Source organism: Salmo salar, chromosome 05 (genome assembly GCF_965601325.2).
Source record: "Salmo salar chromosome 05, fSalSal1, whole genome shotgun sequence".
Taxonomy (NCBI): domain Eukaryota; kingdom Metazoa; phylum Chordata; class Actinopteri; order Salmoniformes; family Salmonidae; genus Salmo; species Salmo salar.
The window spans coordinates 23,689,256-23,704,745 of NC_138295.1; the positions used below are offsets into that span (position 1 = coordinate 23,689,256).

A 15,490-nucleotide genomic window follows, 5' to 3' on the forward strand; every position below is an offset into this window, starting at 1 on the left:
AATACGGTTTGTACAGGTTGGGTTTGTCCAAGGCCTTCATGAACAATACGGTTTGTACAGGTTGGGTTGGTCCAAGGCCTTCATGAACAATAAGGTTTGTACGGGTTGGGTTGGTCCAAGGCCTTCATGAACAATACGGTTTGTACGGGTTGGGTTGATCCAAGGCCTTCATGAACAATACGGTTTGTACAGGTTGGGTTGGTCCAAGGTCTTCATGAACAATAAGGTTTGTACAGGTTGGGTTGATCCAAGGCTTTCATTCAAAAAGTTTTACGTTCAGCAGTTTTTCTTGATTCTTCACTGTTTTCAGAAAGCCATATATCAGGATTCAATTGGCACCCAACGTGGGCCCTCAACCACTTGAACAATCATTGTGATCCTTTATTCCGCCTGTTATATCGACTCAATGTAATTTGAGGAGGGAAGAGAAGGACAGTACAGTGTAGAAGTGGTTCTGTATTCACCCTGAAGTGCTACAAACCAGAGACTGAATTTCTATAGTTTCAATGCCTAAATTTCAATGGCAAATCTGAAACAAAAGTATTATTCACATTGAGTGGTAGAAATGAAATGAATGAAAAGTGATAATGCTTTATACCGAGTAGGTATTCTTCTCAAAATCCTGTATGGTGAAACCAGGTTGGCCGTTTTTCCTATCTAGAATGGATGGACTGTGACGAGAGCTATTTTGGACAAGTAAAGAGGAGCTAATTTGCCATATTCAACCCATTGTCATCAAGTATTTCATTATTCTTTTTTGGGAAGCAGCACTGTCTCATCTTTGGAAAGTGAGGATGGATGAGCTATTGATATTGCTACCCTTTAACAAAATCCCAATATGTGTTCAAGTATACTTGAGTCTAAGATAGATTTAAAGTTAGGGGAGGACTATAAGTATTTGTCCCCACAGTCCTGACTTGGCTCAATTCATCATAATCTCCATTTTCCCTTGCAGTATGGACTGCAAAGGATTCTGGGAGATGAGCGAAGCTTGCTTCTCCTGGCCAGGGCCATTGACCCAAAACAGACCAGTATGATGACAGAGATCGTCAAGATCCTCTCAGCTATCTGCATCATTGGAGAGGAAAACATGTAAGTTCACTGCAACATTCAACACTAATCTAGCATTATAATATCCTCAATTTCACACTTCTCTCAGCCATTGTCTTCATCCCCACTTCTCCCCCCTAGCAACCCTCGTTTCTATAATCACATTAAGGAAATACATTTGTAGACAACCTGTCACTGGCCCTAACACAATACATTCTGTGCACTCATGTTACATTTGCAGCGAGGACTTTGAGATGTACCGGAGCTCCGTCGGTTAACTTGTTCTTATTTTACAGTTTGGGCTGTGTAATGTATTTCAGTGCTCAGTGTTGTTGGCCATGAACACACAGTTTGGCTGACAGATTATACATTGAATCCAGGGGAGCTCTTTTGTATTGAGCTGGACTAAAATAACAACGGGACTTCAAAGTAGCTCTGCATGCAGCGGAGGAAAATAAACAAATGGACAAATACGAGAATCTAGTTAAAACTGTTTCTTACATATCAGCCCATGCCGAATGTCTCTGTGTGACCGTGGTTTTGGCCCCTGCTATGTTTAATCTAGGAATGTAAAATGACTCGCCTGAAATTAATCTTCTAGTACTAACTAAGCTGCCCTCATACTCAATTTCCAATATACTTAAAGAAAAACACAGACACACACACACACACGTGTGGGCATGCTTAAACAGCCCTGTTTAAGCATGCACAGCTGATTGACAGGAAATAGAGCTGAGGCCTCACTTTCCGGGAAAAAAAAGTCAAGGGTTGGGTGGTGCTGGGTCGGTAGTTTCCTCTGCATCTTCCCTCTCTTTGCTCCTCTGCCAGACTATTTTGGAGCAAGGGGGGAAGATCACAGTCATGGCTCGGTCGTGAGCCATCCTCCCTCCCTGAGGACCCACGAACGCTTCACCGCCCTGGATGGCAAAGAGGAGAGAAACAGAAAAAAGGAGGTGCTGAAAAATAAATATAAAACAAGAGCTCTCGCGATCTCTCTCTCTCTCTCTCTCTCTCTCTCTCTCTCTCTCTCGTGCTTCTCCTGTGTATAGAAGATAAAAGCTTGACAGCAAACCATTTCCAACCCCGATGAGAGAGGCCCCGACGACTGATGGCGTGATAAAGCGCATCCAGATAAAGAAGGGGCTCGGTATCCAAAAACTTTTGTTTGCTGTTTACTAAAGTGGCTATTTAAACTGTCTTCACCTACTTGTGTTGCAGCACCTTTGTGCAGGCGCATAGCAGTGTGAGGCTTTTGTTTCAAATTGCCCAAATCACTATTCTGCAAAGTTGCCGTGAGCCCTTGTAAACAGTCTAATTTGCTTTCACAACAATATGTGTTTTTATAAAGTAGTCCTGTAGCATTCTCCCTGCAATAAATTGCTCCTGCCCTGGCATCACAAACTGCATTTTATTATGAATAGCTTTTACAATGGATAATATCAGCTATACAGGCTTTCTCTGAACAGTACCAGAGCAATGAACACTAAAGCAGATCAATTGGATACCTATAATGCACGGGGTTGCAAACAATAGAACGTCCCTGACAAAGACAAGGGGACAGATTAGATGATATGTGAGGTGGTGGTGTGAGTAAATGTCCTGGTGGTAGGGCAATAAAGGCGTTTGTTGACTTTTCAGTCTTTTTGTTTTCTCTCAGCCTGGATAAGATCCTGGCTGCCATGACGATTGCGGCGGAGAGGAATAACAAGGAGAGATTTTCTCCGATAGTGGAGGGACTGGAGAATCACGAGGCCCAACAGCTCCAGGTCAGCATTTTATAACCCCTTTTGGACAGACACACACACACACAGTCACAAAATCGCACTTTGTGCAAATCCCATTGACAAAAATGTGATTTATGTGTGACATTGAGTCATGTACACCTTTTTCACATCTTTCCATAATAACCTCATAAATATCCACTTCCATCCACAACACTCTTTCAGCCTGCCCCTTACGGAGTAGCCCATGGTGCGATGACTGTGTTATTTCAATGCTAGTCTGCTTGGATTTGAGTCATACATCAATATTCTGTTTATCAACCCTTCCAAGTTTTATCTATGACCTCCACCTGTAGGCCTCTGAGGCAAGTTGTGGAAAGAAACATATTTTTAAGCTCACATATATGCACATCACACATAACAAAGTCAAATCATTCGAGTCTGCCATGTCATGTGCAATGGAGAGAACTCTGCTCTAGTCAGTGTCATTCTCACAAATGGCCTCTTGGCTTGGAGCCGGTGTTTGATGCGGAGGGACAGGTTGAAATTGACAGTTCTGTCACTCAGGGGTCTACTGTACCTCAGCCCCTGTCGACGGGTACACACATTTCATCTCCCTTGCCCTCCTTGCTTTGTGTCTGCTTGTCAACCTCTGGCACCTAAGCTGTTTGATGGGAGTCGACCAAGGGTTCTTTCTCCTGGCCTAATCAACACCACCTGCTTCACTAGAGGAGCTCTACCAGAACTGTTCTACTCTCTTTTGAGGACTCTTTTGAGAAGTCTTTTGAGTACTCTGAAATATAACACAAGACCAGAAGAGAGATGTTGACTTCCAGAAATGTTTTTTCCCATCCTCGTAACAAATATTTTTCAGCTTTTTCTCAGTGTTGTTGAGGCGGGTCTCTGAGGACCCAGAGGAAAAGGGCAACCATGCAGCAACATACCGGTCTTTACTTCTGTTATTTTCCTTCACTGTTTCTTTCTCTGGCACTTTTTTGCAAGCAGTCTTTTTTTAATTTCATAATTAGTCAAATTGTTTGTAGATGGGGGGGACTATGGGAAGGAGATAAGGGAGGAACGGGTGATGGGGGAAGGAGGGATGAGGGAGGGTTAGGGAAGGATGGATGGATGGGGGAAGGAGGAGATGGATGGGGAAGGAGGAGATGGATGGGGGAAGGAGGGATGGATGGGGGAAAGAGGGATGGGAAGGAGGGATGGACGGGGGAAAGAGGGATGGAGGGATGGGGGAGGGGTAAGGAAGAAGGGGATGGATGGATGGGGGAAGGAGGAGATGGATGGGGGAAGGAGGGATGAATGGGAGAAAGAGGGATGGAGGGATGTATGGGTAGGGAGGGATGGAGCAAGAAGGAGAGTTAGAAATCCTTGGATTGTGCTGCATGTTTTCCCTCCTCCATAAAATGTCCGCTAATGAAAAGAGCCGCCGCTAATTGTGAAGTAAATTAAACTACCTTGCTGATGCAGAAGGTTCAAAGAAATTAGAATACTTTTTAAAAACCTTGTGATGGTGCTGTGGAGCCTGACTTTGTTAATGTGATTAAAATGGGTTTTGCCGCAGTTCGGGCTTTGCTCTCTCCACTGCAGAGAGAAAGCAAGCCTGCATCCTGACTTTAAACCGTCCCAGCAGTCCCACTTTTAATTACACTGACAAAAAACCTCCTACGGCAAGCACGGCTCACATGACGCCCGAGCTCCCTTCGTGCACCGTCGCCAAACCCAAAAACAAGCACCACAATAACCCTCCTCGAACCAATTCCACACAACAAACATGGTCGAGGTCTGTCTGCTTCATACGATAGGAAGACAAATCTATACGTAGACAAAGAGAAGAAAACAACAACATTTGGCCCATGAAGCTCCCTCAGTCACTCATAACTCTCGAAATAGTTATCTTCCTTTTGAAAGACTAAAGATGGGAGTAAAGAGATGGGAGTAAAGAGATGGGTGTGAAGTTAGTGAAGTTTCAGCGAGGATTCTAGTGTAGCGTCCCTGGTGGGTAGACTTCAGGCGTGGATGCCCAGCTCTTGGTCCAAGGCTCTGGAGGTCCTATTGGAGTGGTTTGATGTCTGCTATGTTGCTGCTGCCTGACACCATTGGCATGTTCTCAAAGCAACTGTCTCATCCCCTTCCACCCCACCAGTAGGGCTGGCGCAGCACAGAACAACCTTTAGAATTCTCCTTAAGCTTACTGTTTTCCCGGGGCGCGGCAGGCCTGGTGCATATGTAAAGAGTCTCCATTAGCACTGACATGTCCCCATAAACCATAACACCATATTCCCTCACTCCACTGGATTAATACAAACCTGTTCGATTCAACTGTCCCCGGGCTATAGAAAGGGGAAAAAACACATCGAAAACAAACCAATGCTGTTCATTCCAGATGGCTATTATTCCCCATCGCCAGGCGAATTCCCGCTAGTTATGTTCTCTGAGGGCATGAATTGGGCTAGCGTGATGATTTTGTGTGTGTGTGTGTGCCCCTGTGTGTGTGCACGGGTGTGCATGTGTTTGTCTGTAAACCTCTCGCCAGGAAAAACACCTACAGGAGGAATCGGTGTGAATAACAGCCAAGCGACAGCATTCACTACGACCCGTTAAAAAAAGATGTGGGCCAACACAAACATGCCGATAGAGGTTTTCTTTCGGGTACTTTTCAAGTCAATCACAGAGATCTTTCAGTTCCCGATCGATCCACCTGTCAGAGGAACACGCCGTCTTCTCCTGGTGCAGCTCCCCGGAGCCACCTTACATCCCATTAAGGCCCATCAGCATTTTCCCTTTCCCCTCATTCTCCCGCCCCTCCATCCCTTTACACTTCCCTAATCCAATAAATCAATTACAAATGCACATCTGGTCAGTAGACTCCCCAGACCTCTTCTCTTTTCCACTTCCTCTTACCTTCTACTTTTTTCTGCCTCTACACCAGACTGGCTGGTGTACCGGACTTGGCACTCCGGTACCGCTTGCCGTGCGGTAGCAGAGAGAACAGTCTATGACTAGGGTGGCTGGGGACTTTGACAATTTTTAGGGCCTTCTTCTGACACCACCTGGTATAGAAGTCCTGGATGGCAGGAAGCTTGGTCCCAGTGACGTACTGGACCGTTCGCAGTACCCTCTGTAGTGCCTTGCGGTTGGAGGCCGAGCAGTTGCTATACCAGGCAGTGATGCAACCAGTCAGGATGCTCTCGATGGTGTAGCTGTAGAACCTTTTGAGGATCTCAGGACCCATGCCAAATCTTTTCAGTCTCTTGAGGGGGAATAGGTTTTGTCGTGCCCGCTTCACAAATGTTTTGGTGTGCTTGGACCATGTTAGTGTGTTGGTGATGTGGACACCAAGGAACTTGAAGCTCTCAACCTGCTCCACTGCAGCCCCGTCGATGACAATGGGGCCGTGCTCGGTCCTCTTTTTCCTGTAGTCCACAATCATCTCATTTGTCTTGATCACGTTGAGGGAGAGGTTGTTGTCCTGGCACCTCAGAACTAGGTCTCTGACCTCCTCCCAATAGGCTGTCTCGTCATTGTCGGTGATCAGTCTTACCACTGTTGTGTCATCGGCAAACTTAATGATGGTGTTGGAGTCGTGCCTGGCCGTACAGTTATGAGTGAACAGGCAGTTCAGGAGTGGACTGAGCACGCACCCCAGAGGGGCTCCTGTGTTGAAGATCAGCATGGCGGATGTGTTGTTACCTACCCTTACCAGGATCCAGTTGCAGAGGGAGGTGTTTAGTCCAGGGTCCTTAGCTTATTGATGGGCTTTGAGGGCACTATGGTGTTGAACGCTGAGATGTAGTCAATCAATAGCATTCTCACATAGGTGTTCCTTTTGTCCATGTGGGAAAGGGCGGTGTAAAGTGCAATAGAGATTGCATCATCTGTGGATCTGTTTGGGCGGTATGCAAATTGGGTCTAGGGTTTCTGAGATAATGGTGTTGTGAGCCATGACCAGCCTTTCAAAGCACTTCATGTCTACAGACACGAGTGCTACGGGTTGGAAGTCATTTAGTCATGTTACCTTTGTGTTCTTGGGCACAGGCACAATGGTGGTCTGCTTAAAACATGTTGGTATTACAGACTCGGACAGGGAGAGGTTGGAAATGGCAGTGAAGACACTTGCCAGTTGGTCAGCGCATGCTCACAGTTCATGTCTAGTTAATCCATCTGGCCCTGCGACCTTGTTGAAAGGTCTTACTCACATCGGCTGCAGAGAGTGTGATCACAGTCTTCCGGAACAGCTGGTGCTCTCATGCATGTTTCAGTGTTATTTGCCTCGAGGTGAGCATAGAAGTAGTTTAGCTCGTCTGGTAGGCTCGTGTCACTTGGCAGCTCCTCATCATTGCTTCACGGTGGGAACCACACATGCGGAGATCACCCGTTCACCTAATCTGCTTCTCACAAAGATTTCCACTGGTCTAATGTCCATTGCTCGTGTTTCTTGGCCCAAGCAAGTTTATTCTTCTTATAGGTGTCCTTCAGTAGTGGTTTATTTGCAGCAATTCGACCATGAAGGCCTTATTCATGCAGTCTCCTCTGAACAGTTGATGTTGAGATGTGTCTGTTACTTGAACTTTGTGAAGCATTTATTTGGGCTGCAATTTCTGAGGCTGGTAACACTAATGAACTTATCTTCTGCAGCAGAAGTTACTCTGGGTCTTCCTTTCCTGTGGCAGTTCTCATGAGAGCCAGTGCCATCATAGCGCTTGATGGTTTTTGCGACTGCACAACTTTCAAAATAATGGACTGTTGATTATCTTTGCTTATTTGAGCTGTTCTTGCCGTAATATGGACTTCTTCTGTATACCACCCTTACCCTGTCAGAACACAACTGATTGACTCAAACACGTTAAGAAGGAAAGAAATTCCACAAAATAACTTTTAACAAGGCACACCTATTAATTGAAATGCATTCCAGGTTACTACCTCATGAACCTGGTCAAGAGAATTCCGAGTGTGCGAAGCTGTCATCAAGGCAAAGGTTGGCTACTTTGAAGAATTTCAAATCTAAAATATATTTGTTTAAGCACTTTTGGCAGTGAGTACTTTGTTGAAGCACCTTTGGCAGCGATTACAGCCTTGAGTGTTCTTGGGTATAATGCTAAAAGCTTGGCACACCTGTATTTGTAGAGTTTCTCCCATTCTTCTCTGCAGATTCTCTCAAGCTCTGTCAGGTTGGATGGGGACCGTTGCTGCACATCTATTTTCAGGTCTCTCCAGAGATGTTCGTACGGGTTCGAGTCCGGGTTCTGGCTGGGCCATTCAAGGACATTCAAAGACTTGTCCCGAAGCCACTCCTGCGTTGTCTTGGCTGTGTGCTTAGGGTCGTTTTCCTGTTGGAAGGTGATCTTGCCGCTAAAAAACATCTCCACAGCATGATGCTGCCACCACCATGTTTCACCGTAGGGATGGTGCCAGGTTTCCTCCAGATGTGACGCTTGGCATTAAGACCAAAGTGTTCTATCTGGTTTCACCAGAGAATTTTGTTTCTCATGGTCTGAAAGTCTTTAGGTGCCTTTTGGCAAACTCCAAGTGGGCTGTCATGTGGTTTTTACTGAGGAGTGGCTTCAGTCTGGTCACTCCACCATAAAGGCCCAGATTGGTTGAGTGCAGCAGAGTTGGTTGAACTTCTGGAAGGTTCTCCCATCTCCACAGAGGAACTCTAGAGCTCTCTGAGTGACCATCAGGTACTTGTTCAACTCCCTGACCATGGCCCTTCTCTCCGATTGCTCAATTTGGCCGGGCAGCCAACTCTAGGAAGAGTCTTGGTGGTTCAAAACTTCTCCCATTTAAGAATGATGTAGGCCACTGTGTTCTTGGGGAACTTCAATGCTACAGAAATGTTTTGGTACCCTCAACACAATCCTGTCTCTGATCTCTACGGACAATTCTTTCGACCTCATGGCATGGTTTTTTTCCCGACATGCCCTGTCAACTGTGGGACCTCATATAGTGGGGTGTGTACCTTTCCAGATCATGTCCAATCAATTGAATTTACCACAGGTGGACTCCAATCAAGTTGTACAAACGTCTCAAGGAGGGTCAATGGAAACAGGATGCACCTGAGCTCAATTTCGAGTCTCATAGGAAAGGGTCTGAATACTTATGTAAATAAGGTATTTAAAAAATATATATACATTTGCAAAAATGTCTAAACTTGTGGGGTATTGTGTGTAGATTGCTGAGGATTTTTCATCAAGGATCTCTACGGACAATTTTAGAATAAGGCTGTAACATAACGAAATGTGGAAAAAGGGGTCTGAATACTTTGCGAATGCACTGTATACACATGAAATGTTTCACACATACTCTCCCCAAGGTCTTTTAACTCAACGGTGCCTGCTACATCATAACATAGATTGATACCATACACAGAGGCCATGCATGATAAATCACTATATCACCATTTAATTTCATGTTGATTCATGTTAAATAGAATGAATTACAAAAATATGTTCTCTCTAACGGTGTCTCTGGCATGTGTGTACATGGCAACAGGTGGCCTGCATGCAGCTGATCAACGCTCTGGTCACCTCTCCGGACGATCTGGACTTCAGGATACATCTGCGCAACGAGTTCCTCCGCTGTGGCCTCAAGAAGATCCTACCGGTGAGTTGCAGTGCAAGGGGCTCTATGTCACACACCTTCAGGGGCATAGAGATACATTAAATTGGCAGTCTAGATATCATTTGTGTGTTGTTTTACATGCATAAAACCTCCTTTAGCAAGTGAGACTATAGTGAGTGGTGTATGTATACATCTGTATGTATACATCTGTATGTATACATCTGTATGTATACATCTGAGTTGAGGCAGATTTGGACCCTAAACTCTCTGATGAAGCAGTCCACTACACATTTTCCAGTTGGGACAATGAATGATTGACTACCCCTCCAACTCCTATTAAACAGTTAGTTTTAGTCCCTAGCCCTCCCTGCCTCTCCCTGTTTGCCTGCAAGAGACAAAGATCCTACTGTCTCGCCTCCACATTGCTTCCATTATTATATTGGATTGTTCTAGCTCACCTCACCGCAGGCACCACCTCACTGATCACAGCTCGCCGTGGCATCATTATCAATCAGCAGACAGATCCTTGCACTCGGCATCCACTCATCCCTCATGACCTCATTTGCAGAGGGGAATTTGCCACGTGTTAATAAGTCATCTTGACTGCTTCGCTTGATTATCGCTGTCATTAGTTTAATTATCTTCATATCTGCCCCCCGATATGATGGTGTTTCCTTTACAATCATTTACAAATGCCTCATTTGAAGCTTTAATGCCAGCATTTAAACAGAAGCGGGGCACACTAATTGTGTTATGTTGTGGAGCCAATACAGTCAGGTGACCAAGAGGAAAGCTAAAATGAACCAGTTCTATGATAAAGTACTGAGTGGTTGCTATTGGCCGAGAGTCCTTGAGACCTCTCCTTTCTGTTGCATTGCATGCTAACTCCCTCTCCGAAGCAAGACGGATGGCATGCCCGAAGAGCAACGAGGTGATTGATAACTGCAGAAATTGGGTTCCATTTGGCCTGGTGCCGTCTGTAAACTCTTAACGCCAGTGATTCATAGGAAAGTTGTAAAGTGCACCGTTATAGCTCCTCGTTGAGGGAGCAGGTGTGGAGCGCTGCGTGATTCAGGTATACCAGGCCGGCAGGGAAGGAGGTGGATGGGTGTCCTAGTTCCCATACAGCTGTGACTTGGAAACCAGCATACACTTGTCTCCATTAATGGAACCAGTATAGGCTAGTACAATCAGGCTAGGTTTGGTTTATGTATGTACTGATAACACTGTATATAAATTAATCCATACTGTAGATACATCCAGTCCTCTGTTGTCTACCACAGTCTATTCATGTCTCTCTGAATTACAGGAGCTGAAAGAGACAGAGGAGCTGGACATCCAACTGAAGGTGTTCAACGAGAACAAGGAGGAGGACTCCATTGAGCTCTCCCATCGCCTCGATGACATCCGCGCCGAGATGGAATATCCTTTTGTCTGCCCGTGCCGCTGCTCCGGCCATGGAAAAAGGGCTGCTGGAAATGAGTGTATTGTGTGGGCCTCGCCAGGCTTACAGGTCTAAAGCTGGCATGGTCAGGTTCATTAGAGAAGGATTTGAGGAACTATAGTGCAATCTCCCAGCCCTATCGCTTACCAGGTAAACAGCCTCTTATTCTCTTTTGCTTGCCTTGGTTCTGCTCCCTCTCTCACCACCATTCCTCATCTCTCAGCCGTTTCCATCAGCTCTCAACTGGCAGATGCAAGACACAGGAGGCAACTGTCAATCACTACCAGTTGTTTTGTCTTCAGAACACAGTCTGGTTAAGTTATGGCCATCTATTTTAAGTCTGCTAAGATCTTTAGTGCAGTTGTTTTGGCTGGCACACCGAGGTCCATTTTCAGTGACCTCTATTGCTTTGTCTCCTTAATCACGCCTGTGATTAAAGTACTTTACCTTTCTCCCGTTCCCTTTTAACTAGAAATGACAAGTTGGTGTCTCCAAGTCGTCCCTCTATGTCCGCTCAACTGGAAACTTTTTGAGTGGTTAATAAAGTGAGCCCTAATTGGGTCTCGGGTTCAAGACTTGTTTTAAAGCATTCTTGGCTAGGTGCCTAAATAATTCAAGCAGCTTCTCTAAGGGCATTTGGATGTGTGAAATGCTGACATGGTAGGCAGACAGTGCAAGGCCAGACACTGTTATACAGATGTTCTCACTGCCAACCTTTGTCTCCCCAGTTCTCACAGTGCTCGAAAATATGCCACTGATTGCTGCGCTGAGTGACAGTTACTGTTGATGCTTGGTGAGAAAGAGAGAGAGCGAGGGAAGGGGAAAAAACAAACACCACACCTGGATTAATGATGTCCTTGAGCAGGTTCACAAATTAGAGGGCCCAATGTTTGTTTCCATGGACAATGTGGTGTTAATCTGTGCTAGCTCTCGTCTCTGACACGCACAAACTTGCACACATACACAAGTAGATTGTAGCTTGTTTTCCTTGCCTCATGAATACTAACACTGAGAGGCACGTCTCCTCTCTGTCCAGCCCAGGTCTGGGTGCTGAGGATGTGACTCCAGGCCACTAATGAATATGAATGATGCTGTGAAATAGTGATTGATTGACCCTACCACTGACTGGTCCACATCTCACCTCCACTGCTGCTCATGTTTATTCATGCTACCCAGCTCCGCAACATGAGTAGAAGTAAAATGAAGAGAGGGAGATTGAGAGAAGAGAAGAGGAGAGGGTGAGAGAGAGAGAGCGAGCGAGAGGGGGCAAGAGAGCGAGCGAGAGGGGGCAAGAGAGCGAGCGAGAGGGGGCAAGAGAGCGAGCGAGAGGGGGCGAGAGAGCGAGCGAGAGGGGGCAAGAGAGCGAGAGAGAGAGAGAGAGGGCGAGAGGGGGGCGAGAGAGAGCGAGCGAGAGAAAGAGAGCGAGCGAGAGGGGGCGAGAGAGAGCGAGCGAGAGAGAGAGAGCGAGCGAGAGGGAGCGAGAGAGGGAGCGAGCGAGAGGGGGCGAGAGAGCGAACAAAAGGGGGCGAGAGAGAGAGAGGGCGAGAGGGGGCGAGCGAGAGGGAGCGAGGGAAGGAGCGAGTGAGCGAGGGCGAGTGAGAGGGGGCGAGAGAGAGAGAGAGAGAGAGAGAGAGAGCGAGGGGGCGAGAGAGCAAGCGAGAGGGGGCGAGAGAGCGAGCGAGAGGGGGCGAGAGAGAGAGAGAGAGAGAGAGTGAGAGGGGGCGAGAGAGAGAGAGAGCGAGTGAGAGGGGGCGAGAGAGAGAGAGAGAGAGAGAGAGAGGGCGAGAGAGAGAGAGCGAGAGAGAGAGCGAGGGGGCGAGAGAGCAAGCGAGAGGGGGCGAGAGAGCGAGCGAGAGGGGGCGAGAGAGAGAGAGAGAGTGAGAGCGAGCGAGAGGGGGCGAGAGAGAGAGAGAGAGAGAGTGAGAGGGGGCGAAAGAGCGAGAGGGGGCGAGAGAGCGAGAGGGGGCGAGAGAGCGAGAGGGGGCGAGAGAGCGAGAGGGGGCGAGAGAGCGAGAGGGGGCGAGAGAGGGCGAGAGGGGTCGAGAGAGGGGGGCGAGAGCGAGAGGGGCCGAGAGCGAGAGGGGGCGAGACAGAGCGGGAGGGGCGAGAGGGGGCGAGAGAGAGAGCGAGAGGGGGCGAGAGGGGGCGAGTGAGCAAGAGAGGGAGCGAGGAGGGGCGAGAGACCGGGCAAGAGGGGGCGAGAGAGCGGGCGAGCGAGCGAGGGAGCGAGAGAGCGCGAGGGAGCGAGAGTTGGGGAGGGCGAGGGAGCGAGGGCTAGGGAGAGAGTGCGGGGGAGAGAGAGCAGGCGAGAGGGCGAGCGAGAGCTAGGGAGAGAGTGGGGGAGAGAGAGTGGGGGAAAGAGGGCGAGGGAGAGAGCGGGCGAGAGCGAGAGGGGGCGAGAGGGAGCGAGAGGGGCCGAAAGAGGGGGCGAGAGGGAGGGTGAGAGAGAGAGAGAGAGAGAGGGGGCGAGAGGGGGCGAGAGGGGGCGACTGAGCAAGAGAGGGAGCAGGCGAGAGGGCGAGCGAGAGCTAGGGAGAGAGTGGGGGAGAGAGAGTGGGGGAAAGAGGGCGAGAGCGAGAGGGAGCGAGAGGGAGCGAGAGGGGGCGAGAGGGAGCGAGAGGGGCCGAAAGAGGGGCCGAGAGAGAGGGGAGAGAGGGCATGCGAGAGAGAGAGAGAGAGAGACAGAGCGAGAGGGGGCGAGAGGGGGCGAGAGGGGGCGAGTGAGCAAGAGAGGGAGCAAGGAGGGGCGAGAGACCGGGCGAGAGGGGGCGAGAGAGCGAGGGAACGAGAGGGAGCGAGAGAGCGAGAGTTGGGGAGGGCGAGGGAGCGAGGGCTAGGGAGAGAGAGCAGGCGAGAGGGCGAGCGAGAGCTAGGGAGAGAGTGGGGGAGAGAGAGTGGGGGAGAGAGGGCGAGGGGCCGAAAGAGGGGGCGAGAGGGAGGGGGCGAGAGGGAGGGTGAGAGGGGGCGAGAGAGAGAATGAGAGGGGGCGAGAGAGAGAATGAGAGGGGCCGAGAGAGAGTGAGAGGGTGTGAGAGAGAGAGAGAGAGAGAGAGAGAGGGGGAGAGAGAGAGCGAGAGGGTGCGAGAGAACGAGAGAGAGGGCGAGAGAGAGAGATGGAGTGAGAGAGCGAGAGAGAGGGGGCGAGAGAGAGCGAGTGAGAGGGGGAGAGAGAGAGCGAGTGAGAGGGGAGAGAGAGAGCGAGTGAGAGGGGGGAGAGAGAGGGGGGCGAGAGAGAGCGAGAGAGAGTGTGGGCGAGAGAGCGAGAGAGAGGGCGAGAGAGAGCGAGCGAGAGGGGGCGAGAGAGTGGGGGAGAGAGAGTGGGGGAGAGAGGGCGAGGGGCCGAAAGAGGGGGCGAGAGGGAGGGGGCGAGAGGGAGGGTGAGAGGGGGCGAGAGAGAGAATGAGAGGGGCCGAGAGAGAGTGAGAGGGTGTGAGAGAGAGAGAGAGAGAGAGAGAGGGGGAGAGAGAGAGCGAGAGGGTGCGAGAGAACGAGAGAGAGGGTGAGAGAGAGAGATGGAGTGAGAGAGCGAGAGAGAGGGGGCGAGAGAGAGCGAGTGAGAGGGGGAGAGAGAGAGCGAGTGAGAGGGGGAGAGAGAGAGCGAGTGAGAGGGGGGAGAGAGAGGGGGGCGAGAGAGAGCGAGAGAGAGTGTGGGCGAGAGAGCGAGAGAGGCGAGAGAGAGCGAGCGAGAGGGGGCGAGAGAGCGAGCGAGAGGGGGCGAGAGAGCGAGAGAGGGCGAGAGAGAGAGCGAGCGAGAGGGGGCGAGAGCGAGCGAGAGGGGGCGAGAGCGAGCGAGAGGGGGCGAGAGGGCGAGCGAGAGAGCGAGAGAGAGAGCGAGCTAGAAAGAGAGGGGGCGAGAGAGAGGGGGCGAGAGAGAGCGAGTGAGAGGGGGAGAGAGAGAGGGGGCGAGAGAGAGAGCGAGCGAGAGAGAGAGGGGGCGAGAGAGAGCGAGTGAGGGGGGAGTGAGAGAGAGCGAGTGAGAGGGGGGGAGTGAGAGGGGGGGAGAGAGAGAGGGGGCGAGAGAGAGAGCGAGCGAGAGGGGGCGAGAGAGCGAGCGAGAGAGAGAGGGGGCGAGTGAGAGGGGGCGAGAGAGAGCGAGTGAGAGGGGGAGAGAGAGAGCGAGTGAGGGGGGGAGAGGGGGCGAGGGGGGCGAGAGAGAGAGGGGTGAGAGAGGGGGCGAGAGAGTGAGGGGGCGAGAGAGAGCGAGGGGGCGAGAGAGCGAGTGAGATGGGGAGAGAGAGAGGGGGCGAGATGGGGAGAGAGAGCGAGCGAGAGGGGGCGAGAGAGAGATCGAGAGAGAGGGGGCGAGAAAGAGAGAGCGAGAGGGGGCGAGAGAGAGAGGGCGAGAGGGGGCGAGAGAGAGAGGGGGCGAGAGAGAGGGGGCGAGAGAGAGAGATCGAGTGAGAGGGGGAGAGAGAGGGGGCGAGAGAGAGAGCGAGCGAGAGGGTGCGAGAGAGCGAGCGAGGGGGCGAGAGGGCGAGGGAGAGAGGGGGCGAGAGGGCGGGCGAGAGGGGGCGAGAGGGGGCGAGCGAGGGGGCGAGTGAGTGAGGGGGGGCGAGAGAGCGGGCGAGAGGGGGCGAGTGAGCAAGAGAGGGAGCGAGGAGGGGCGAGAGACCGGTCGAGAGGGGGCGAGAGGGGGCGAGAGAGCGAGGGAACGAGAGGGAGCGAGAGAGCGGGAGGGAGCGAGGGAGCGAGAGTTGGG

At 50.4% G+C, this 15,490-nt stretch overlaps 1 protein-coding gene across 5 annotated transcripts in view; it reads left to right on the forward strand.

Moving 5' to 3' along the window:
* diaph2 (diaphanous-related formin 2) overlaps positions 1-15,490 on the forward strand; it is a 754,395-nt gene that overhangs the window by 212,947 nt on the left and 525,958 nt on the right. For all 5 annotated transcript variants that reach the window (XM_082975098.1, XM_082975097.1, XM_082975100.1 and 2 more), the window contains 4 exons: positions 956-1,092; positions 2,708-2,816; positions 9,279-9,389; positions 10,657-10,769. In XM_082975098.1, coding sequence (XP_082831224.1) covers positions 956-1,092; positions 2,708-2,816; positions 9,279-9,389; positions 10,657-10,769 — 470 coding nt within the window. The remainder of the gene's footprint in view (positions 1-955; positions 1,093-2,707; positions 2,817-9,278; positions 9,390-10,656; positions 10,770-15,490) is intronic.